The following is a 27,412-nucleotide window of genomic DNA, read 5'->3' on the forward strand; positions in this document are numbered from 1 at the left end:
CAGGGTATCGGCCTACTGCACCCATCCATCACTGTTCACCTCCTGTCACCCATGTGTCTGGGACACTGGGGTTCGCGAGAAAGAGTGCGGTCCAGCAAGTTCTTAAAAAGAATCAGAGATATGAATGAGGCCAGAGATTACATTATTATCTATGACAACTTGCCTGCATTCACAAATAATGCACCGCAGCCCCTTACCCCGCACTTTGCTCAATTGCAGCTCCTGCGCACCGAGGCTTCACTGCTCACCTGCCACCACCGGTGTGTCCAACGACGTGCCGGTGTGAGCTCCGACTCCAGGGTGCCTGTCTCAGGGTGGCATCGCAGGTCTCCGGTCGGGGACTGTGTCTTGATACCACGATGGAAGGCTTAAAAAATGCCCAGGGCATCGTCACAGAGTGAGCACCCGCTCCGCCCATTTTGGCGCAACCAACTCAGTGTGTGAAAAGGGAGAAATAATATTATGCTGGAAACTTCTTGAGGTAAATGAAGGTTTATTTCAAGCTTAATAGAGAACACCAGTTGAGTGCATCCTTCCTTCTTGAAGTATGATCTACCAACTGTTAGTGGTAATCGTGGTTCAAAGAGGAGTTGGAATGCACGAGAATACACAAGGTTAAATAATAATATGTTATGCACACGTTCACATACAAAGGAACAGAGCGCATGCTAGAAGCATAATGTGCACCTATAATGAAGTGACCCAAGCCTGTGTGCATGTATACTTAGTAATCAGCTCACTACAGTGCCCCAAAAGCCAACGCCACATGTCTGTAGGGCAGCGCTGTCCACTGGCTCAGGCCTAGAATACGGTCCAGCAGGTCCTTAAAACGAGACTGAGATGTGACTGAATGAGGTCAGAGATCACATCATTATGCATGGCAACATTGCTTGTTCACACCTGCGAACCCAGGCTGATGCATTCCCACCGCTCCCGCAGCATCGCACTCAATTGCAGCCCCTGTGCACCTAGGCCCCACTGCTCACCTGCTGTTATTGTTGTGTGTCCAAACACAACGGCCAGTAGAGTTCACAATTTAGATCCAGTTTTGATTGCCAGGATGGTGTACACCTCATGGATACCTTGCTTTTATTGCGCATTGTAATATGCAAAGTGGATGCGGCCATATCACCTGAGGCAGTGTGGAGGAACTGGGACATGTGGCGTTGTTGCTATCCTATTTATACTAACGCAAAGTGGGCTGGTCTTGCGTACGCCAGGCCAGCGTTGGGGTGTGAATAATTATTCTGGGACCTGGGTGTTGTTCAGTTCCTGCCTGGCCAGGAATATTTTAGATTATTGCTTGCTTTCATATACACTTTAAACTTATTTAGATATAGTTGTGAGACATAAAAAAAATGAGGGAATGGTGTACCCGGCACAACACCATACGTCTTTGACGTAACACAGGGCCTGGCAGTGTGCACTTGTCGCTTATGCAATGTGCAGCGGGAGCAACCCCATACATACATGACGTAATACACGGCTTGGTACTGTGTACCCATCACATACAAAAGTAGCAGCTGGCACGACCTCATACATATATGATATTACGTGGAACGCGGTGCCACAAACCCGTCAGATACAAAATGCACATCATTTACGTGTTGAGCAATATGGTGAATAGGATTTGCGTGGTGATAGAGCTTGGTACACTACCGGTATGGGACTCCAAGGATAAGAGAGTTCTAAAATATTGCAAAAAAAAAGAAAAAATATAGGTTTTATGAATATTAAAATATGAAATTAAAATTTCAAAAATCTTCGAAATTCACTGAAAAAACCATAGGTTTTACAGACATTATAGTTAAGAATTAGCATTTAAAAAACCTTTGGAATTCACTGAAAAACCATAGGTTTTACAGACGTTATAGTTAGGAATTAGCATTTAAAAAACCTTTGAAATTCACTAAAAAAACATATATAGGTTTCAGGGACTTTATAGTTAGTTGGACATTTGACTCAAATAAAACCAGAGAAATTCGCTAGTAATAGTTAGTTGAGCTAACTATAACTTGCGTGCCTGCAATGCACTTCTGATAACGTCATATATTACATCACTCATGACATGGTCAGTGACATCACTGATGACATCAGTGATGACATCTCAAATGACATTACTGATGACATCACTGATGACATCATCCACGTGATAATCTGATGCACATACTGATGCCTTATATAAACTTTGATACAGCCACTCCAAAATACAGACTACTATTTTTGGAACCATACACACCACCCACTATTTCTTAGGTCTACAGACACATCCAGTTACTTATATATGCAGTTACTCATCAATACAGTACTATAATATGCACTCATACACCTATACATACAGCCACACTATGCCACTCATCCATAGAATTACTCGCACACCTAGTCAGTCATGCAAAGAATCAATCACATACCAGTTACTCATGTACAGTTATACATACCAACTCAGTTATTTATACACACCCTACATCACTTATTTATGCAGATACTAACACATAATTACTGTCTTATACAATCACTGATACAAGCAGACACTCATTTATACACCTACTCTTCAAACAACTTACTCTCATGTATATATATATATAATTTACTACTGCCACCTCACACAACACAACAGTAATAAAATTGTTACAGCACATAAAAGTAAAATGTACTACTCTCACTAAAGTGTATAGAAATCTAGATCAAATACTATATTGAAAAGTACTAAAATGTACTACTCCCACTACAATGAATGCAATGCTAGTAAAACATTTAGATTGTAGCGAAATTAAATGTAATAGTCCCACACCAATACCTGCAAAAGTAGGGAAAGTGTTGGATCACGGAGGGGTACAATTTACTTTTTCCACTCTACTGAGTGTAACAGTAGGGAACGTGTTGGACAGTGGAGAAATAAAATTTACTATTCCCACTCCAGTCAGTACAACAGTAGGGAAAGTGTTGGAATGTGGAGGGGTATAATTCATATTCCCACTCCAATATATTCAACAGTATGGAAAGTGTTGGATAGCAGTGGGGGAAAAATTTACTACTCCCACTCAATTCAACATTAACAACAAACAAAAAATCTTCAACAAAATAACATTGCTTTAAAAACAAATTAAATAAAAAATATGTTGAAAAATAAATATATATATATCACAAATACCTACAAATATTAGTATAAGTGAAATACATAAATACTTGCTGTACAACTAAATACTTCATTTAAAAATGAATTATTAACAAAAACATTAATTACTACTTATATTTAGTTGAGCTACTTCCCACCCTATATCAAAAACAAATATTTACACTAATAATATGAATATTCATCAACAAACTAATTTTCATTAATAAATATTAATTCATAAATAATTATAATTAACTTACTTTCCAAAATATACCCCCACAAAACGCATTCACAAATAATTATTAAATTAATATTTAATATTAATTAAAGATAATTATTCAGCGATTTAAATTACCCCTACAAAACCTACAACCCACATCTAAAATCAAAACATAATAATCATTTGCACAATTAAGATAATGATCAATTAAGCCAATATTATTAATTCAAAATCAACTTATAATTAATTAAAATGAACTCCCAACCTTTATCCTATAATCCCCACAACCCGCACCTAAATTGAAACAAAAGAAATGAATTATACAATTAAAATGAATTTTCAATTAAATAAGTGTGACCTCGCCGAAAGAAACGTAGGCCAGGGCGAGGGGTGTAAGGCTTTATTTTTCTAAATGGTTTTCCAATATGGTTAGTCAGTCTTTCTCTGTTTTTGTAGAAGGAATCCATGTTGTAAAAGCTGGAGTAGTTGAGGGATGGTATTACTGGGCGCTGTCACTCCTTGGCCAGTATATAGCCGTTCTGGAAGACTCCACCCGGGTTGGAAGCAAACAAAAGAAAAACGAGAAACAATGATTTAGCTATGCGCTCCTAGCCCTCTGTTATCCCAGGAGGGAAACCGGGAGTGCTGGGACCACCGCTGTTTGTGTGATAACGTGATGCTGGGTTTAGGATTCACAAGTGAAGGGAGCACATGTGAGGAAGTTCACTCGTGAAGGCGGTGAAGCGGGCTGTGTCGCTAGGAAGGGAGTAAGGAAGCGGGGGAAAAAGAGAGGGTAGATACGGGCTGGGCAATCACTCTGTCATACTCCCCCGCCTCCCAACCCACCCAGATACCTTCCTCCTTACCTGGGACAGCCATGTTCCTCCTGGAACGTGGCTCGCAATATCGTGGGGTCTTTGGCCTATAGGCTCAGCCGTCTCTGTCTCAGTCTTCGGAGTTCTTCGAGCTTCGTCTTCTCTCTCCCGATGCAGTTCCTGCCAGTCACAGTCTACTCCTCTCTGGTCAGCCGAGAACGCCACCAACTCTCTTCTGTGGTCCAGGAACCTCCCTTCCTTTGCGCTTCCTCTCTCTTCTCCAATAGCTGTTCGCTGACGTCCTCAGAGGGCGGTGCTTCTTTGCAGGACGCGGCCCAGTTAAAGGGACCAGTTTCAATTTCTTCCTCCGCAACGTTTTCTTGGAGTGTGCTGTCACTGCTCCATTTACCCTGCATGGGGGGGAATATACGGAGGTGTTGTAGGTTTCACTACCCACCATTCCCTAGCGGTATCATCTGGGTTTGCTGGCAGGCTCGCCCTGTCACAATAAGTAATGTATTCAACAAATATTTATACATTATTTAAAATTAATTTACTTCCAACTCTTTACCCCTATAAATCCAAAACCCACACACACACAAAGTAACACAATTAAATTAATTAATATTAATTATCAACTAATTATTAATTAAAGATACATTACTTCCCAGCCTTTACCCCTGCAAACCCCACAATCCACACCTAAAACAAATTACATAATTACCATAATTATGTATCTATTCATTAATTAATAGGAATTTACAACAAAACATTAATTAATAAAAAATAAATAGCTTCCCACCTTTTACCCCTATAAACCGCATAAGCTACACATAAAATGTACCCAAAAAATGGTAAGCACAATTAAGACTATTAAACATCAATTAAATAATATTATTAAATACAAAATAATCATGAATTTATAATAATTAGATTACTTCCCAACCTATTCCCCTATAAACTCAGAATCCTCTAACGAACTAAAAAAACACAAACTTTAATTACATTTAATAACTACTAGAAATGTACACATATATTAAAAAAACATAAACAAGACTTATACAAAAAACATTACATCACATACATTTAAAGTATATACTAAAATTCATAACACAAATAAAAAAGGATGTTCTAAAAAATTATATCTTCGTAAACAATATTATTGACTTCTATATTTTAAAAATGTATATTACTTACCTTAAAATCGATATTCCTGTCCAGGATATTCTTGCTCATGATATTTCAGTGTCACTATATTCCCAATTCGATAATTGTGTCAGTAGATATTACTTACTCAATATTTTGTCTGAATACTGGTTCCCTTTGCCAGCCCTCACTGTGGGGTCGATTAAGATCTTGTTAGGTAGTGCTCCGAATTGGATTTGGGCTTGCCGAATCCAATTCGGAACCCTTCTTTCCAATTGAATCGTACCCATTACAATGCGAGGAAACCGTAAGGGCTGCCCGAATGTGTTCCAAAACGCATTCGGACTGGTTGAGTCATTGGAGCCGAATCGTACTGCTCCATGGACTCGGTTTCTGAGCGAGCGATTACAATGACCTATTCGGAAACCTATTTTGGTTTGGCTTGAACTAAACGGCTGTTGGAATCGGTCTTTGGGGGCCCAAAGAAGGCCCCCCTTCACCCAGGGCCCTCCAAATCGGGTCTGTGGGGAGACCCCTGGGTCCCCTTGCCCCAACTGTGCACAGTGTGTCAGGCATCATGGGGTGCCCGCCATATGGTGCATGATTTTCACCAGCCACCCTTTTTTTCAATGGGAGCCTGAGTTCTCATTCAGAACACAGGCTCCCATTGAAGTCAATGGGAGTCCAACCAAATTGTATCTGGGAGCATCCAGATGCATCCAAATTGATCGGTCCAACTCCCCTGATCCGAGTCATCCAGAAAGCATTCCAGAACCGATTCGGTTGTAATGGCTTCCTAACGAGATCATATTCGCCCCTATATATGCAAAACCAGCTGCATCATTTCCACAGGGATCACAACCAGCAGTCCTACTTAACTTGCAGACATGCTCGCAATCTCTAGTAGTCCTCTGTCCACCAGCAGCCAGGACACCACCAGACTGGACACTGAGTAGCGTAAATAAGAAAAAACATGGCAGCATGACTTTTTATGTATGCCTTCAGGATATGGAAAAACATACTAGAATCCACCAGGACCACCCCAGCAAGGCTCCAAATTAGAAAACAGTTGAAAACACATCTCCCTAAAAATGACTACAGAACAATACAGCACCATTCTAATAGCTTGAACAGGACCCTAGTCAATGGGTAATTAAAGTGATTGAATAGGACTTGATTGGATGAAGCTTTCAAATTTACCCAGATGACCTTTTTTGACTTCCATACCAGTAGCCAAATCCGAAGGTAAAATCTTTGACTGGGATGACATGCAAGGTGTATTTGAACTCTGCTCACTCGCACTTGGCCTGAAACCATGCATAGGACTGGGTTAACCATGAACAGTTGCTTGTGATTGGCACATCACTTTTACTTGGTACCTTTTGCCCTAAACCTTAATTTATACTAACTCGGTCCTCTTATTGGATTTTAATAATTTTGTGTCGTTTTCATGTTTAAAAGTTCTCTATTTCTAGAAATTGTGGTAGTTTAATTTTGATGTCCTTTGAGTTTTTCTTTTTTTGGTACTGCTTAAGTAAAGTCTTCCTTTAAAGCTCAGTATCAAAAATCTACAGACACTGATGCACAGTGAGATGGATATGTTTAACAAACGTATTTACTTCTAGAGCACAGCGTTCACCGAAGGCTTCTTGGCGCTAGGAAACAATTATTTAGCCAAAGAGTTGAGAATAAAGCAACCCTGCGTTTGGTGTTTCACTTATGTGAGGTCTGTGAGTGAAAAACATAGCACGAGAGTCGAAGGAAGCTAGACACAACCGCTCAGAACCTTCTGTTCACCCTTGGATGGGATCTGGGATGTGGAGGCGATGAGTTGGGAGCTGAGGATACAGAAAGACTACAAGGGGGAGGGTAGACTCGTATAGACTAGGTCCTTCATTTACGAAAGGCCTGCTCCGCTGGATCGTCACTTGTTTCACGCTCTAGTGGCACATATCTATGAGGTGGCGCAAAAAGGGCCGGACTGGAAACCCAAAGCATTCCGGGCAAAGTTGATGGGCCAGATCCCCTGCTGCTTTTATTGTTGGGAGCCGCTATAGTAGCACTGCTGAAGAAGCGGCCCCCAGTAACAAAAATGCCCCCCAGCTCTGCTAAATCATCCCCACACTTCCTGCATACAGGGGAAACGCCCAATGCCCACTACGGCCAGTCTTGGATTGGATGCTAGCCACCCTGCAAGGCCTCGGTTATGGAGTAAGGCAAGGCAGCACAAAGCACTGTCTCACCTTACTCTATGTTAAGGTGTCAAAGATGCATTCCATGGGCATTGTGGTGGGTGTTCCCACTCAACACCAATGGACCTTGAGACTTCCCCAGATTTACAACATCATTTAAACCTGGGGCAGCACCAAAAACGTATGCCGTCTCAGAGAAGGTGTAAGGAGGAGAAATGTTTGCATTTCTCCTCCTTTTTTCTCTTTCCATGTGCTGCATTCAGCAGCATACATAGACCATGGAAAAAGCTTTTTGTGATTATTTTTTGGCAGGAAGGTACCCCGTTCCAGCACTAAAGCAATCATGCCGACAACACAGACACGCTCGCACCATGGTACAAGGGTGCCTGTTTAGGCGCTGGGTTGCAAATTGTACACCGGCGTTGGCTGAAAGGACAGGAATGCACTGTATGTTGTAAATACAGTGCATTCCTGCCCTTTTGACTTGGCATAAGGCAGTGCAGCAAAATGACTTGCAGAGTTGCCCTATGCCAAGTCCTTGTAAATCAGGCCCTAGGAATCCAGGGCCATATTTATCAAAGGGTTGCGTCACTTTTGCACCATGCAACGGAGTGTGTAAGTGATGCAACCCTTAAGATGCATTTTATCAATCTGTGCAAGGCCCCCTTGCGCTGCACTTAGTGGTTTGATAAATCCAGAGTAACGCAACACAGCGCAAATCCCTGGGTTGCATTACTCTGCCATAGGGAGGCGTTCCATGGTTGGTATGTGGGTGTTCACATGGAAATTCCATGGATTTAGCCACATTGCCACATTTACCATAAGAAGTAGACCTAGGAATGCAGGACAATGCTACGTCTCTTGATGGTGAGGCGCAACGAGGATAAATATTTTTTTCTCCTTGTTTTTTCCTTTTTTTATGTGTGCTGCAGCATTTTGCAGCACACATGCTTCAGGAGATTGTTTTTGAGCAGAAAGTTGTTCCTTCTCTGTAAAAAAACAATCCTGCTTACAACGCAGGCACCCTTGCACCATGATGCAAGGGCACCTGCATTGGAGCTATGCAGCACATTGTGCACCAGTATAGGGAAAAACCAGGAATGTGCCATACAATGTTAAGTACAGCGCACAGATACTAGTAGTAAAAGAGGTCTGTGAACAGCAAACAATTATAAACTTACACAAAAGTGTAAGTCCACCTTTGTGAATCTGGTCCTCAGACATCCAATGGCTTTAGGATCAGTTTTGGTGCCAAGATACCTACAGGTGAATGTCTACACCTGCCCTAAATAAATGAATCGATTTAAAAACTGTAGATCGCCACAAACTGGAATGTTATTAGCCACCAGCACCTTGCATCGTACAATGTATCTCTTTGCACCATTAATTTGCCCCATGAATCCCTTTCTTTGTAGAAAAAATCATCTCCCTGCCTCAAAACACCTGGCGGTGGAACAACAACAATCTGTATTATTTCTCAAACGAAACGAGGTACTGGAATGAATCGGAAAAATTCTGTCGGAGCTACAATGCGCATCTCTCATCAGTTTTAACAGCCAGAGAGCAGGTGAGATAATTTTATTGTGAAACATGCATGTGAGTGTGTTATTCAAATGAGCGAGGGCTACATGAGGCCACAGACATGAGCCTCATATTTCCCCACCTTGAAAGAAACTGGAAATATTGAAAAATTCAGTAATATAAAAATCACACAGGAACCTCTTCAAATAACCCTTCAACCTGACGTCTGCTATTCATAACCCCTGTAAGCAATGGATGTTACTATTAACCAGTTTAGTGACTGACTCGCAGCATTAGCACATTATCCTGGGCGTTAATCACATGCATGGTAAGCACTGCCAGCACAGGGCATGTTGTTCATCAGGTTTACACTTTTCACCACATACACACACCTTAAGACGAAGATAACCTCAAGATTGCAAATGCAACTTCACACTCTGGGATGTGCAAACAATATGTATGGTACATGCAAGCCATCATTGTGGGGTGTGCAGAGAATGTATGGCACATGTAACTTCACATTCGAAGGTGTGCACACAGGATATTATTGCGCATTTAAGTCCTCATTGTCGGGTCTGCAGTAAACCCTGGTGGTGAACTCTGCAAAACTCAGCCCTGCGTAGAGAAGCACAGTTTTTTTTCCCTAGCTTGCGGTCCCCAATGTCAAGTTGGCGAGCACGAGCAAGGAAAATCTACCTCCCGGCAAGATATTTCCTCACTTCCGCTCCCAATGTCAAATTAGTGAGCAAGAAAAATCCACTTCCTTACGAGATTTCTCAATGTACGGTGGTTGTGACTGCATGATTTGAGAAACATTACTTTTGTGTTGAGAAAGTTGTAGCTCGAGTAGAAAATCTACTTGAGTGGCAGAAACGAAGAAGCACCATCTACCTCTGCGCAAGGTGCAGTTCACGTTGATTTTCCAGCACAAGAGGAACAGCCGGCACTGAAAATCAACATAAACAGGCGTGATCAAGCTCACTCCACCACTTGCGGAAGTCAGCATAGCATGGCAGAGTTTTTGGGTCACTCCGCCCAGGTTTAGTCTGCAGAGAATGTATGGCACATGCAGGTCCTCATTGTGGGTTGGTGAGAATGTATGGCACGTGCAAGTCCACATTCTGAGGTGTGCAAACAGAGGAGTATATTTACAAGAATTGCTCTAAGCAGTCTCGACATTGCTTAGTGGAATTTTTTTTTACCACTGTCTATCACTGAATTTCATCTCCATGTTTCCGACATATTTGCAATACGTCTTTGAATGGCGTTAGGCTCAGCTAGCTTTGACACAAATTGCGGCTAACTCTAGTGTCACATCAATAAAAATCTTGCCCCAAAAAGAAAAAGTGACAGCTGCCCTATTAGTGGCAACATTTTTTAACTTATTAATCCCAATGTCACTTGTCAGTCTCTAGAGGCAAAAAGAGCTTACAAGTACACAAAACAAAAAAACACCGGAATGCAGAATGGAGCAGCCGGGACCAAGTTCAGTACAGGTCAACACCCCGTCCCCCAACTCCCCCAACAGCCAGGATGAGGAGCCAGAGTCCCACAGGAAGAGGAAATGCAGAATCAAGTCCATATTTATGAAAAGTGGCGCATCGCTTGGTAAAAAAAGTGAGGCAGCACTTTTCATTGCACCATTCTTGTGACACCATGGCGGCCGATGCCTGGAAGTGAAGACAGGCCCTGGGGCCTGGAGACCTCTCTGGGTCTTCGTCTGAGACCCAGAATGGAAATACGCCGGTGCTGTGGAGTCACTGCGAACTAATGGTGGAGCCAGGCCGCGTCGGGCCCGAGCCTGTGGCAGCTGCGGTATACATTGATGCGTCGGAGATCAACCTTACCTGGTGGCGAAGTCGGACAGGTTGCATGGAGACACATTGCTGACCTGTGTGAGAAGACCACCTAGTGCCCCTTGGAGCTATGATCGGTAGAGGCACTAGGTAGAGGAACTCCTGCGTACCAACGTGGGGAGGCCTGCATTGCATAACAAGTGTCACCACTACACCTGGGTGCACGGAGGAGATTGCTGATGATGGGCCGTGCCTCTCTGCATCACAGGCTGGAGAAGGTGGTGCCACCTGGGCACTGTGGAGGGTGAGGTCCTTGAGCTGGAGAAAACTTGTATGGCAGGAGCGCCACAACCACGTCTAAGAAGACCCTTTTGCATTGCCGGCATCAGGAGGCTCCCCAGAATATATGTTCTAAATATGAAAAAATTTGTAGTGAAAGTATAGGTATGAGAATGTTTTATTATTATTATGATGGGTACATTATTAATGGGAAAATAAAGTAGATTTAAATTTATAACGCTGCAATGGAAAGGCACCCTCCCGCCTGCATCCTAATATGGATGGCTGTGTCTAGCAGACACCGGTACCATATAAACCCTTTTCCGCCCCGGTCGCAAGATGGTATTTCCGTCCACCGCGGTCCCCCCACCATAGTAATATGGCAGGGGGGAAACTGGTGGCTGGCGTGCAAGGATGTCAGGCAGATCGCCATCGCCTGCATGGTGGTGGCGACCCACCCAACATCCTAATGGGCCACTATGTATTTAAATAATGTATTATCTTACCTTAACGCAGCTCTCCCTTGCTTCTGTTCTCTCCAGCGACGAACTCCGTAATGATGAAACTCAGGTTAACGAGTCAACGTCATATCATTCTGTAAAGATAAAAAAAGGACAATTTCTCCTGTTGAAACCAATGGATAAGCGTGAGGAACTTGTACAAAAATGGATTTAAGAATGTTACTGGACATAATAAACTACAAATTACATTTTTATAAAATATGTATATTTGTACTGTATTTTTTAAATATTTTCCTTAATTTATTTCAATATTTATAAATACGTAAAAATATTTTTAAATAGTTATAAATACAATACATGTATTGTATTTGTTTATACATTTATGTATATCCCCCAAAAATGTAAATTGCTAAATATTGTTTTTTTATTTACACATTTAAATATATTATATATTTTTTCAAACATAAAAAATTATACATTTAAATCTTCTTTATTTTCCCATAAAAAATGTTCCCATCATAATAATAACATTCCCATACCTATATGTTTACCACTAATGCATTCATATTTAGAATATATATTTTTTTATAACTGAAACAAAAAAATCTATTCATTTTTACCTGTCAAATAACTACACACAATTAATAATAATACCTGAATAATAAATTTCCAAAAATTATACATAACCATGAAATAATTAGTAGCATTATTATGATATATAAAAAGAATTTTATACCAAAATTGATACCTGAGTATTCATAATGTTTCTAAAAATAAAACGAATACTTTTGATCACCTTTTCCCTAATTAATAACAATTTGGTAATAATAATAATACCTGAGTATTAATTTACCCAAAAATATACCTATTCTATTAAAAAAATATTTTTCTCATAATCAGAAATATTAACTATTTAGGAACAATATCAATACCTGGATAATAATAACAAGCTGGTATTAATATTAATTCCTGAGTATTCATTTACCCAAAAATATACCTATTCCATTAAAGAAAATCCTAATCATAAATGTTAACTATTTAATAACAATATTAATACCTAAGAATTAATAACATTCATAAATAAAAATAATATGTATACATTAATATTTGCTATATTTTAAAAGAAACATTCTCAAAAAGATAAACAAACACTTACCATACAATACTTACCGTTGTACTTGTACATGCATTGTAATGGCATGTGTTGTAAAATCATGCGATGTAAGTGTATCTGCGTTGTAATGGGTGCGTTGTAAAGGCATTGCGTTGTAATGCCTGCGTTGCAAAGGATGTCACCCCACGGGGTGCAGAAGCAGAGGGAGTCATTTCTAGTGGTTAAGCAATGCTTTCGAGAGTTGGGCATCAAATACTCCCTCATCTTCTCGGCAAGCATGCGAGTGGTCTCAGATGGTAACATGCGATTCTTTGATGCAGCTGAACAGGTCTGGACTTGGCTGGGATCTACTGGTCGCCAGATACTGCGGACATAGAATTAAGGGTCTGTGCAACAAGCTGTCATTTGCAGAGCCAGTCGATGTGAGAGACATAGGAGGAGCAAGCGTCTCCTGTCATAACTACAAGCCACCCCCCAATCTGGAGGAGGATATACAAGAGAGACAAAAGGCTCTTCATGCGGCAGTGATGATGTATTATTGTACTCAGTGACAGGATCCTGACACTTGATCCCAGAACCCTCCCCCAGTGATGATAGCTCAAATGCGACATGGCCATAAGATGGGGAGTCCGGTGGACTCCAGATGTGACTCCTCAGATGGCAAAGGACCTAATTTAAGTTTGATTGGTTATGCGTCCCTGCATCTTCCACAGTTCTACCAGAGATTCTCTGGCTTTCTGCAGTTGCTGGTCTTCAGCTTCCTGGTGCTGGTATTCCGGTTACTGAGGTCAGCATTTAGAAGGGGTTTAGGGTCCAGCCGTCACCCAACAGGAATGAAGCAGGTATTCAAGTGAGTGATGCATGACAGAGGTGGTGGTGGTGGTGGTCTCCTTGATGATCCTAGCTGCAATGGCAGGAGGTCAATTGGGTCGTTGACCTTGCCAAGCATGAATTGTGGGAGTTCTATTTTCTAAGGTCCTCATTTATTGGGTCCTAACAGCACTTATGCACTGCTTGAACATCCCTTTTTCGACGTTCTGCGGGCAAAATGTGCCACAGCATATTTACAAGGCCAAGTAAAGCTACTTGATGTGGCTTTTCATGTCCATGTTAATATGTGCCCCTTACATGCATAAACCATGTGAAAGGGGCATTCCATGGGTGTTGCTGTGGGCGTTCCCACCCAAAATTCCATGGAATCTGAAGCATTCCAAAATTTACGAAAACATCGTAAACCTGGAAGTGCGTCAAAAACTAACTCTTCCCCAAAATGGCTTTGGGGAGGCCCAACAAGGATAAATGATTTAATTTCTCCTTGTTTTACTTTTTCTATGTGTGCAGCACACATTGAAAGAGGAAATCTGGATTGATTAATTTTGTGTAGGAAAGTGTCCCTTCCTGCACAACATCAATCAGCTCAATATTGCAGGCACCCGTGTACCATGGCACAAGGCTGCCTGCATTGGGGCATGGCTGCCTTTGTGCGCCAATGTGCGCGAAAAAGTCAGAAATGCGCTCTATCTTACTGATAGTGTGAATTACTGCCCTTTTGGTTTGTCACAGGGCAGCACAGCAAGGTTCCTAGCACCGAAATGTGTCTATGTGGGGTTATTTATATAGCGCAACTGTTTCTCCAACGAGTGTCCTGGCGCTACTGCCGAAAGGGTGACAGCAAGGGAAGAAAAAAGGAAATAGGGGCTGGAAAAAAGCCATGTCTTAAGGGGTCGCCTTGATACATCTGACGGTCAAAGGCAGTTTGCTCCAGAGGAAGGGGCCAAAGAAAGAAAGGGCTTTGCCCCCAGACCTAGCTTTCCTGATTTGCGGGATTCTGGCAAAGCAGAGATTCACAGAGCGAAGATTTCTCTCGGGGGCATAGAAATTAGTTATAAACAAATCCTTAAACTGTACTTCTTTATTATAAGATGGATGATTTCAAAAACTGGTCTAGAGCTTCACCTTTATGGAAGTCATGTTAAGCCCTCTGAATAAAACCATCAGTATTCCTATTTCCCCATTATACCAATCAATATATCCCTAGATCAATTCAGGTAGTGCCTTTCCTACTCAATAAAATGGCTTTTTAAAGTACTGAATGGCCTCCAAAATCCCCCTCAAAAGCGTCCAATTACTGCACATACATGGCAGAAAAATACGAGGACAACAGTAACACAATGTGCGGATTAGGCTTTTTCAGAAGTTGCACATAATTAAGCATGTTGGGCCATATTATCAAGAACGGCGATAACATTATTGCAGCTTTAGCGGCCGGAAACCCCCACTAAAGCGGCAATAAGGGGCTTGATAATATGCCCTAGAGAAATTCCAATAGAAGCCCAGATTCTGGTGTGAAGGACAACAAACCTGGGCTTCTATTGGAATTCTCTAGGGAATATTATCAAGCCCCTTATTGCCGCTTGCCCCTTGTCTATATTAGAAGCCCTTGTGAACTGTACAGCAGTGCTCACAAAAATAGGGCCTTATTTTATCTGGATGCATTGGGATTAAAGATTAAAAACTTGCTCTTTCCCAAAATAGATGATAATTTAACAATTTTTTTTACGATGGTGACCAATTTGAAAAAGGCTGTTGTGTCAGCCGAAATGTTTCACCATCAGACTGAGACATGACTTGAAATAAAATCATATATTTTCATATCTATCCCAGTGGTGTCAAAGCGTGTGTACACACATGCACTTATCTATCTATCTATCTATCTGTCTATCTATCTATCTATCTATCTATCTATCTATCTATCTATCTATCTATCTATCTATCTATCTATCTATCTACAGATATATACATTACCTATTGGCGGTCGGTAGTAGGTAGTTATAGTTAGGACCTAGTTTCCATAGGAAAAGCATTTTTTATTTTCCCAATAACTTTGGTGCCGGTTGACGAATCTTCACAACATTTTCAAAACTAGTAGCCCGCTCTGGTCACTTGCAGTCTTGAAAGTTTTGCGGTGATTCGTCAAGCGAGGCTGAGAAAAAAGGGAGGTCCCAAAATGTGTTTTCCCCATGTCATTTTCCATAAATTTGGCGAAAAGGTAGCCCTTGGTTCGGAATGAGTCTTTTTTGTTAAATGGTGTAAATCCATTCAGTAGTTCCTGAGAAATTAGAAAAAGAAAAAATATCAATATGTAGGGCAGCAGTGGGATTGCGAACCATTCTGAGCACGAGCTACACTGTGATTTGCTGGCAACACTCCAAACTAGGAAGTGTTGGCAGCCAGTGTTGTGTATCGATTTAGATTCTGTATACATTTCCTGATTCATGCTCTTATATAGGATCAATCCACATTGCCCTTATATAGGCATAGAAATCCAGTCTTTATTTAGGCATAGCCCATGCTACCCAAATACAGGCATGGCCACTTCCATCCGTTCATCTACGTCACAACTATTTTGTGGAAAACCAGACTCTTAAGCCGTTAGGGACATGCCCTTGCTTGAGTATTGATTTCTCCAAGAAACTAATTATTATGCATGAACATCTATTCCCTAGAGGTTCATTCATGATGTTCATATGCCCAACTCTTATGTCAATACTGGCATTCCCAAACACCGTCAAGGTATAAATATACCTTCACTTTCTATGGCAAAGCGCAGTGTGTTTCTATGAAGTTCAACTACCTACTTGCACGACACCGCTCGCCACATCAAGTATCGAAGGAAGCCAACTCATCCAGCTGACGCACTGAACAGAGGCTGTCATTCTCCTGCCGAGAATCCAGCTCCAGTGTTTCTGACTCCCCTTGCGGAGTGTTGGGAAATCGAGTCCCTGGAAAGAGATACCAACCTCTCTCATTCTAAGGTATGGAGCTGATTAGAACTTAGAGAAATCTTCTGCAAATTCTTGGCAAAACTAAACCTATGCTAAAACAGCATCTACTTCTTCCCTCATACTAGACTTACGTTAGGTACACTGGGGTAGGATTATTAAGCACCAGTTGAGTATTTTAGCCTGTGTTATATATGTACGTATTTTTATATATGTCATAACAACAGACAATGTTATTACAGTATTATTTTATATTACTGATTACACTGTACACATTAGAATCAGTGGAGAAGTGTGGCTCAATGATTAAAACGGCAGACCCTGATGCAGAGGTCTAGCCCGGGACCAGGGTTCAAGTCCCCGCCTCGGCGGGTCTTGGGCTAAAAAATTCCACGGACCTGATAATTCTCGCCCCGGTGCCTATTCCAATCATGGAGTCCCACTCTGCATCTCTGGGCAATAGCTTACTTAATTTCCACAACGGCCCCCACAACGCTAAGGATGCCTGGCCTCCACCTTGGGGGTGCCCAGGAGTGGACGCCTCACAGGGAAAGCCAGGATGGGTTCCACAGCGGTATTCGTGCAAGCGCCTTGAGACCCTTGCGGGTGAGTAGTGCGCTATACAAGTATCAATTTACATTTACATTTTTACTTCGCATTCTGTCTTACGATTGTAGCAGTTCATACCTCTTGCATGAGAAAGAAGACTGTTCAATAAACCTTTTATTAAAAGGCCTGTCTCTCTATTTCTGTGCAACTCTGTAGAAACGAAGCATGTATGATTGACTTAGTGAAATAGTCATATATTGTTTCCACAACTCTGGAGATATTGGTCCCACTCTAAGGGAAGCAAAGTTGTGATTTTTATGCGGTTGTCAGAGACTTATCCCTTCTTTTTACATTCGAGAAAGTTTCTAGTGACCTCTGAGTTCGCTGGCGCACACACTATTAAGTTTAAAATACTCGATAGAGACATACTGACCTCAGTCCTATGTCAAATCTATAGTGTATGATATTCCAATGCGCAGAGCCTATTAGGATATAGGAACTACACTACATTGCGCCCAACGGTTTGGTAGGGCACTAATTTAACGCTAGATCCTGAAGTTACTCAGTCTTGCTTTTCTCAGAGACCCCTTTACTCATAAAACTCCAATAGATGTCTGGAGTGGGTAAGAGATAACATCCGCCATAGCTGAGTAGGACGAAAAATCCTACTTATTAGCTTTTTTGGTTTGTTCATTGGTGAAGGATACAGTGTTCAAAAATATTGTGCACCTTATCTTTGTTCCCTTGAAACTAGCTCTGCAACTTTCATTAAAGAATGTCTCAGACCAATAACACTGAAACCAGTGGAGCTGCGGCTGATCCAGCCGAAGCAGCCTGTAACTTAACAGGATTCCAGAAAACCGATGCAAATGCGGTAATAATTCCTCCACATTTAAGGAAAGCCATCACTATAAAACTTATAAAACATCAATCAATCAATCAATCAATCAATCAATCGTATAATTTGTAAAGCCCACTACTCACCCGTGAGGGTCTCAAGGTGTTGGGGTGGGGTATGCTGCTACAGTTCGAAAAGCCAGGTCTTGAGGAGTTTTCTGAAGGTCAGCAGGTCTTGGGTCTTCCGTAGGTGGATGGGGAGGGTGTTCCAGGTCTTGGCGGCGAGGTGGGAGAACGATCTGCGCAGCGGGGGACTGTTGCGAGGGTGAGATCAGCGGAGCGGAGCTGGCGGGCGGGGGTGTAGAAGCTGAGTCGTCTGTTGAGGTACTTTGGTCCGGTGTTGTGAAGTGCCTTGTGTGCGTGGGTGAGGAGCTTGAAGGTTATCCTCTTGTTGACCAGGAGCCAGTGCAGGTCTCTCAGGTGGGGTGTGATGTGGCTGTGGCGAGGGATGTCGAGGATCAGGCATGCAGAGGCGTCCTGGATGTGTTGGAGTTGTCTCAGGAGTTTGGCCGAGGCTCCTGCTAACAGGGCGTTTCCATAGGCCAACCTGCTGCTGACAAGGGCCTGGGTGACTGTTCTTCTTGTTTCAGTGGGGATCCACTTGTAGATCCTACAGAGCATGCGTAGGGTGTTAAAGCAGAAGGAGGAGACGGCGTTGACCTGTTTAGTCGTGGAGAGGGTGGAGTCGAGGATGACCCCTAGGTTGCGTGCGTGGTCGGTGGGTGTTGGAGCGGTTCCCAGTGCGGTCGGCCATCCCAGGCCGAAGGGTTGGATCCGAGGATGAGGACCTCCGTCTTGTCCGTGTTCAACTTCAGTCGGCTGGTCCTCATCCATTCAGCAACGGCCTTCATTCCTTCAGGAAGGTTGGTTTGGCGGTGTGGGGGTCCTTGGTGAGGGAGAGTATCAGCTGGGACGCATCGGCGTAGGAGAAGATGTTGAGGTCGTGCCGACGGGGGACATTGGCGAGCAGTGCCATGTAGATGTTAAACAGAGTTTGGCTGAGGGATGAGCCCTGGGGTACTCCGCAGATGATCTTGGTGGCTTCGGAGCGGAAGGGGGGAAGGCGGATGCTCTGTGTTCTGCCGGAGACGAAGGAGGTGGTCCATACCAGGGCCTTCTCTTGGATCCCATCCTTGTGGAGGCGTGTTCATAGTGTGTGGTGACAGACCGTGTTGAAGGCGGCTGACAGGTCCAGGAGGATGAGGGCCGCCGTTTCTCCGTTGTCCAGCAGGGACTTGATGTCATCGATGGCGGCGATGAGAGCAGTCTCGGTGCTGTGGTTGCTGCGGAACCCGGACTGGGAAGGGTCCTGGATGTTGTTCTCCTCGAGGTAGAGGGTCAATTGTTTGTTGACAGTCTTCTCGACGACCTTTGCCGGGAACGGGAGCAGGGAGATGGGCTGGAAGTTCTTGAGGTCCTTGGGGTCCGCCTTGGGATCCTGAGTAAGGCGTTGATCTCGGCGTGCTTCCAGCTCTCCGGGAAGGTTGCTGTCTCGAAGGAGGTGTTGATGACTTTCCTTAGATGGGGTGCGATGGATGTGCTGGCTTTGTTGAAGATGTGGTGTGGGCATGGATCTGACAGAGATCCGGAGTGGATGGTGTTCATGATCTTGATGGTGTCATCGTCGTTGATGTTGGTCATATAGAGCAGGCGGTTGGTGCGGATGGTGGTTGTACGGGCGGAGGTCTCAGTGGTTGTCAGGGCGGTCGTGGCATTGAAACTCTCGTTGATGTCTGTGATCTTGCGGTGGAAGAAGGTGGCCAGCGAGTCACACAGGTCTTGCGAGGGATGGGACGTCGTTGGTGTTGGAGAGTTCCTTCACGATGTTGAAGAGCTCTTTGCTGTTGTGTGCGTTGTTGTCTAGGCAGTCTTTGAAGGAGGCCCTTTTGGTGGATCTGATGAGGTAATGGTGTCTGCGGGTGGCATTCTTGTGGGCGGCGTGGCTGTCCGGTATTCGTTCACGGAGCCAGATCTTCTCCAGCTTTCAGCAGGTTTGCTTGGAGGCCCGGAGGTCTTCAGTGAACCATCTGGCTTTCTTGTTGGTATGATTGTTGGAGGGTTTCTTGATTGGGGCCAGAGTTTTGGCGCAGTCGTTGATCCACTGTCTGAGGTTGCGGGGGGTGGTGTCGGGGTCGGTATGGTCGGCGGGTGGGCTCTGGGCAAGGTTTGTGGTTAGCTGGTCTTCGGTGTCTTTGCTCCAGCAGTAGTGAGGCATCTGTTGGGTGCGGTGGTGCGCGGTGGGTTTCTTGAAGGTGAAGTGGATGCAGCGGTGGTCGGTCCAGTGGAGTTCGGTGGAGACATGGCCTATCATCGAGAGGTGGTAGAGCAGTTTTTGTGATAGAGGCACAGGAATATCACCAGACAGAGGTATTGTATTCATGGATAGTCTTCCCAGAAGCAAATCCAGTAACACTTATGTTTCACTTCTACAAAGAAGATGATCCACCGGATGAATATATTCCGTTCGAGGATATTGAAATTCCACTCACGTACCAAGAGCATGAGCTCTGGTTTAAGGGCGCCCTAAAACCTTTAAATCACATTACCAGGCTCGGTCCCCTAGGTAGACAAGGAGCAACATGGTCGGCCATATCCGGCTACACACCTGACCCTGACATCGAAGCAATGTCGGATGAAGAATTACTTAGTAATATACAAAGATTAATAGAATTATACAGTGAAACCACAACTGTTAGAAAGTCCTGAAAAGGTCTTTAATAATAACACTCCTACATCTTTTAAAAAGAAGTGGGAAAATAGCAAACAACCTTCCAAAGAGCAGCGTTTTCATTCCCGAGGTAGGTCTCTTCAAAAGGAGCCCTCTGAAAGGTGGTACAACCTCAGGAATAGGGATAATTTGAAAAAAAATGATAGATATCAAGATACCGATACGCCTTCCTCTTGTACCTTTCAGACTTCGTCACAGAAATCTGAAAGAAGAGGACGTTGAGAAAACAAGGAAGTCCAAAGACGATCAACACGTTCAGAAACGGCAACAAAAACCTTAATTCACCAAGAAGAAGGTAGCAGGTCTAAAAATCAGACATGCTGAGGATCTTGAGGTCACAACTCAAGAATGGAGAATGGGCTCAGACAATGCTGGACAGCGCAGCAGAAGTAACAATACCTCACGAGAACCTGAAGGGACTTCTGGAGAGAGTAGACTTGAATGAGGACATTGAAGTTGAAACTGCAAATACCAGGGTTAGTTCTCCCAATAGGTTATATGAAATAACACTCCGGGTGGAAGGAGACATTCCAAGAAAAGTGGAAGCAGTCTTTTGGGAGCGACTTTCTATAGGTTATGATATACTTCTAGCGGAAAAGAGTGGGCACCAGAGTTTGTCAATGAGTGTCCAAAGGCAGTATCCAGTTAAGCAAGATACTTCGCACCTGTGCACGCGCTTCCTGTGGGTGAGGTAACTCAGCAACGCCAGTGTTCATACACTGGTACACACCTCGAGTGTCTGTGTCTAAAGTTTCACTCCTCTAGGTCACTCGGAAGATTCCTTAATAACTAACTTTGTAACTTTTACGCACCATTGACTTAACATTGGTATATGCGTGCACTTTCCGCACTGCACCCAAGTCCTGCGGGCCTTTCCGGACTTCATCACTGTTAGTCCCGATCAGCTCCAGCGATTCCCCAGTCCCTAGGCCTACTTCCTTTCAGCTAGGTGGTTCTTATACCACTATTTTAGTATATGGTTTAGGTGGCCCATCAGACTCGTCCAAATTGTGCAACTTTTGTATATTTAAACTGTGTTTTGTTTTAACGCATTTGCTTCTGTGCTCATAAAAAGTATAGGGGATTTTGTAGTAAATAAATATATATATATTTTCAATATATATCTGTGTGGTGTCCTTTCATTTGGTTTTCAAGGAGATTGTGTATGGTAAAACAGCTTGCTTCACATGCCTTTACAGAGTTTAGCCTAAGACTGCTTTGTCCACGCTACTAGGATAGCTGGTCTATAAGGTTGACTTACAACCAATCATCATAAGGGTTGCTTGGCATGGTACAAGGTGATCACTAGAATTAGTGAGCATCACATACCAGGCCAACTTCTCACACATTGTAGTATGGCTGCCAGTGTCTAACATACACCGCCACCATATTGAATCGTTTTCCACCCGGTCTACTTGTTGACCGGGCGGAAAAGCGGCGGACGGTCTTTCCCTCCGCCGCGGACCCCCCAGCCATTGTAATATGGCAGGGGGTCTTTGCTGCAAGGATGGCTGGCGGATTGCCCTCGCCAGGCCGGCAGTCAATACCGCCGACCCGGCGGGGGCGATCCTCCCGCCATCCTAATGGGGCCCTTAAACTCTTGTTGCAAAAAATTTGTGGTGAAAAATGCACACAGTACAGCATTAATGAATAACATTGTACGTAAAAAATATAAAACCATATTAGACATATTGTTGGAAATGGCTCTTTTTTGCAGGGTTCTCCTGAAACTTTTAGCTTCTTCCTACTTTATTTTTCCTGACCCATGGCTATTGGCAATAGGACTCTGGGCACTTTACCACTGCTGATCAGTGCTAAAGTGCCTATGCTGTCTGTGTAAATTGTTATTGTGATTGGTTATACATGATTGGCATATTTGTGCTACCAAGTAGTCCCTAGTAAAGTGCACGGAGTGTGCCGGGGCTGGTGATTCAAAAGCTTCTAGTGGGCCTGCAGCACTGATTGTGCCACCCACATGAGTAGCCCTAAAATGGTGTCTCAGGCCTGCAACCGCAGTGCCTGTGCTTAGTCTGTGAACTGCCATGTCAACTTGGCAAGTATCCCCACTGACCAGGCCTAACCCTTCCCTTTCTGTGTACATTGGACACAACTATGGAAGGGCCAAGCTACCCCTATGGCATGGTGCAGTGTAGGTGAAAGGTAGAGCATGTACCAGTGTGGGTGACATGCTCTGGTAGTGAATTACAGCCATTTTCGTTTTTCACTATTGAAAGGCTATCTTGCCCACAGGCTATAAAGGGAAACGTTGAGTATAATGTTTACCTGCATATCTTCTCATAGGAGCAAGATAGGACATAAAAGTCTGGTATCCCTGAACTCAGAATGTAATAACACATCTTTTAGGAAAGATGTTTTTTAAAATCCTGTGTTTGAGAACAGCACTCTTAGAAAGTGGCTGTTCTCTTGTCTGATCTTTCTGTGCGCCGTGGCCTGTTTGTGGATTGACTGGTTTGTGAGTGCCAAGGGCTGGGGAGCCTCCAGGAGGCTGGATGAGTCAGCCCTAGGCTAAATGACTGCATCTGCATCTTGAGTGGTGGGAAGGGATAGCACCTGGGCCTGAATAGGGCTTTGCCTGCCTTCCACAATGCTGGCTCCACCTCCTGCGGGCGGCTGACAGCCCTGCCCCTCTCTCTGAAAGGAAAGGAGAAGACAGAAAAACAAAGTGCTCAGGAACTGACCTGAACTGGTTCCGACCAAGTCAATGCCTTTCTGCCTCTAGAGAACAAAGGAAAGACTGGTATATGAAAGGGCTACACAGACTACAGAAAATTGGATCATCCTGGAGTCAAGAAGGAACCTCTGCCAAGGAGAAAGCTGGAAGACTGTAGAGGAAGAACTGTCCTTCTGTGTTTTTGTGGGCTGACCTGCAGTTGCTTTGCTGCCAAGGAGAGGGGAAGGACTTTGTTGTTGCTTTGTCCCCTTGCTTGAAGAGATCTCCAAGGGCCTGAAGTGAGCTTGCCTCCTGTTAAGAAGTCCCAGGAACAAAAGAACTTCACCCCCAGCTTCCCACTGAACTCTGCTGAGAGAGTTCTGCCTTCCTAGAGTGTTTGACCCAAGGCTGGGTCCTCTGGGAGCTGTGTCTGCTGTTTAGGAAGCTGGAGAACAAGAAACTAAGACAATCTGCAAGTTCACGCATCGCTCACTTGAGGAGCGCATCCTCGACAGTGCGAGGAAATTTCCGCCGCTGCGAAGATCGAGATCATCACAGCGCCTGTCATCGCTGGGTGAGATTGCTGCACTGCTTGCTTGCGGGCCGCATCACGTCGCTGCGAACATCGTCACAGAGTGATTGCATTGAGGGCCCGGTAGAGGAAAAGATCGCCGCTGCATCACGCATTGCCGTCGCACCGGAGATCGTCGCCGTCCTGAAGATTGCCGCATCGTGCCTTTGCGAGTCACTTCCAACGGAACCTACGCACCAGAATCCATACAAGGTATCGCATCCCTCCCCATACAGACCGGATTTGTCGCAACACGCCCGCTGCGTCCAGCGGGGTTGTCGCATCGCCTCCCCAGGGGTTCAGGAGTGACGCATCACTTGTTTTCCACTGCACCAGCTTCTGTTTCTGAACTTTGTCGCATCTAAAGGTACTGTTGGCTAAACATGATGCAACTGAACTATTTTAACCCAATTGTGGATTATTTTCACGCAAACCTTAAGAACTCTTTGAAAATCATATCTTGAACTGTGAATGTTGGATTTTTGTTGTTTTGGTATTGTTAAGTTTAGAATAAATACATTTATTTTCCTAAAATGTTGTGGAGTCCATTTGTGGTGTTTTCACTGTGTTACTGTGAGTGTTAGTACAAATACATTTTGCCTTTTATAAGCCTGTCTGCTCGTTCTAAGCTACCAAGGGGTGAGCAGGGGTTATCTAAAGAGTGTATCCTTCTTACCCTGACTAAAAGCAAGGGTCCCTAATTGGACAGGGGTTTCTACCACTGCCAACTAGAGACCCCCAGATCTAACACATATCAAATGCTTTCTTTTGTCTAAACATTGCACCAGAAAGTAGGTATTTGACCGCATTCTCAATAATGGGGGCACAGCATCATTTCTGTCGTCTCCCTCAAGGATTCAAGAATAGTCCTGGGTTATTCTCAACAAGGGTAACAGAGTTACTACAAATTTATGATGACGAGGCATTGTCATACGTTGATGATATCTATCTGACGGTCGACTTAAATAATCTATAATTGGCCATCTCAATGTCCTTTTTCTAGGATATGAATTATCAAGTGAAGGTAAAAGCCTGGCAGCCAACTTTTTAGAAAAGTGCTCCAACCTTCAAAAACGCTGATGAACTTACAGTTGATTCTAGGTTTCCTGAATCTCGGAAGAAATTACATTCTAAACTACGCAGAAAGGGTAAAACTTCTCTACGAAGTAATCAAACTTGATTTTAAAATCATTAATTGGAAAAAAGAACACACAGAAATTTTGCATTCGCTACAAACAGACATGTTAGCAATCAAATATTTACAAACATGCGTAAATGTACGCAACTTAGTGATCCGAATAATTCTGGGTCAATGCGGATTCATCTACTTAACTGTTAACGACGGTGAAAAAGTACCAATTGCATATACATCACATTTGTACACACAAGCAGAAATGAAATTCACTTCTACAGAAAAAATTCTGACAGCTGTTCAAACAACTGTAGTAAAATAAAGAGCCCTAGCACAGGGAAAACGCATAATGGTCATGACCCCCATACCTGCCTTAGAGGCAGTGACAAAAGTGAGCATTCCAAATGCTAAAGCTTTACATCCGAGAAGGATACAAAGGATAATTCTCTTGCTGCAACTGATGTTGAATATGTTTTTGATCCTTATTTAATAACACAAGCATTCCTGCAATACGAACAAGAATGTCCTCTGCCTACTGAAATTCTCCCTCATGATCAGTATAAATGTATAATTTACATGAACGGATCAGCACAACCCGCTACGGGGGGTAAACAAGCTAATAGTGCTGCATGCATGATCGTTAAAGGTTGTATGTGGGATGGCAAATTCAGACCTATGGTCACAAAAACACAATCTCTAGGAGATTGTACAGCTCAGCCAGCTGAACTGTAAGCATTCAAAATGGCACTTGGAAATAGGGATTGCGAATTCCCCACACTCATAGTGTGCAATTCTTTCTATGGTGTCCATTCTTACAATGAATATTTACAGAATTGGTATCAAAACGGGTTCAAAGATGCAAAAAGTGACAAAATCAAGCGTAAGACGCTTTGGGAACAAGTAGTTCAGTAACGAGAAGGACTACAAAACACTCATGTGATACACACGCGAGTCATCAACGTGATGGCATATACGTTGAAGGGAATTTATTGGCTGATGAAGCCGCAAAGGTAGCTCTGCAAATGGCTTCTGTAGTTGCAATCACTCGTTCAAAAACAAATATAGATGGTGACATAATGCTGGCAATCAATGCGACAAGCAAAGACAGCTGTGCAGCATTACTGAAAAAGTTTCCACTCAAATACTCATATATAATTGATGCAAACAATGTTCCAATTGCTCGAATCCCTGGAGTAAAGGGATGGAGTAATTCCAAACAGGGAACGTAGAGTAGCTTTGATTTACGAAGCACATTTGGGACAGGGTCTGGTACATAAGGGGATCTCGGAAACAATATTAACTGTAAAAGAGATGTGCTGGTGGCCAGGAATGAATGGACACATTCACATGTTTGTCATTGACTGCATAGCCTGCAACAGATATCGCAGCACAGAACGCTGCCAGATACCTGACTATAGCATAGCCAACCCTGTACAGAACCATTGTTAGACAGCATTAGACTATCTACTTGCAGACGTCCCTGTGGACAAATACAATCCCTCAAATATTAAGACTAGGGGGCAGATTTACAAGCCCCTTGCGTCCCTTTTACGTCACTTTTCCTATGTCAAAAGTGATGCAAAAGTGGGGCAATGGGCTTGTAAATTTGCCCCTAGGTTCCTTTGGATGTGGACTCAGCGCTCGGCTGACACCCGTACTGTTATAAAAGATTTGCATGTCTTTATCGCCACATACGCAATTGGCACGCGACATTCTGACCAGGGTCCTGCGTTTAGCTCTCGAGCTTACAAAGAGGTCATGGCCAGTTTGGGTGTTGCATTGCGGTATTCTAGTCCATTCCATCCTGAGAAAAATTCAGTTGTGGAGAGAAAAAACTGCTACATAAAGCAATCTGCAACAGCTAGGTTGTTAGGTTTGGGTGACGGGTGGGTCAAACATCTAACAAGTGTTCAACGTAGTCTTAACAACTTAGCAAGAAGTTCACTAGGGGGTATCGCTCTATATGAGGTCCTATTTGGGACAAGAATGTTGGTCTCAGACCTTGATTGTCACACTTAAATGTACTAAGAGCTCAACAAAACAACGTGTTCCTGAAGCCAACCACCACTGAGGAAAAGCCAACCGTCCCAGCAAGGCCTGTCTGGATCCCAAAGCTTGGTGAGCTAGTCAGAGAAAAGATCATGGACAAGAAGGAATTTGGGCCTTCTTACAGACAACCAGTACCTGTTCTAGCAGTCCACAGATAAAGAACAGTTTTACTACCGCCCCTTGCTGGTAAAAAGGAGAACTGATTTGTGTCCATCGGCCTGATGAAACCACACTATGTGGCTGATACTAAGCAGTAGGCCAAGTGGACTCTGACAATGTAGCAGACACACTCCTCTAGCTACAATCCAAGAGGTTCAAACTGAGAGACTCAACACCATTGAGGAATCAGCAGTGAGAAAAGAAGGAGTAAGCAA

The 27,412-nt window shown here is 43.4% G+C and overlaps 1 protein-coding gene across 3 annotated transcripts in view; it reads left to right on the forward strand.

The window, feature by feature from the left end:
• The window catches only part of LOC147726041 (CD209 antigen-like protein C), a 686,697-nt gene that overhangs the window by 248,819 nt on the left and 410,466 nt on the right, over nt 1-27,412 (forward strand). For all 3 annotated transcript variants that reach the window (XM_086960159.1, XM_086960158.1, XM_086960160.1), the window contains one exon: nt 8,904-9,055. In XM_086960159.1, coding sequence (XP_086816285.1) covers nt 8,904-9,055 — 152 coding nt within the window. The remainder of the gene's footprint in view (nt 1-8,903; nt 9,056-27,412) is intronic.

The sequence above is a fragment of the Lissotriton vulgaris genome, chromosome 3_1 (assembly GCF_964263255.1).
Source record: "Lissotriton vulgaris chromosome 3_1, aLisVul1.2, whole genome shotgun sequence".
Classification (NCBI taxonomy): Eukaryota; Metazoa; Chordata; class Amphibia; order Caudata; family Salamandridae; genus Lissotriton; species Lissotriton vulgaris.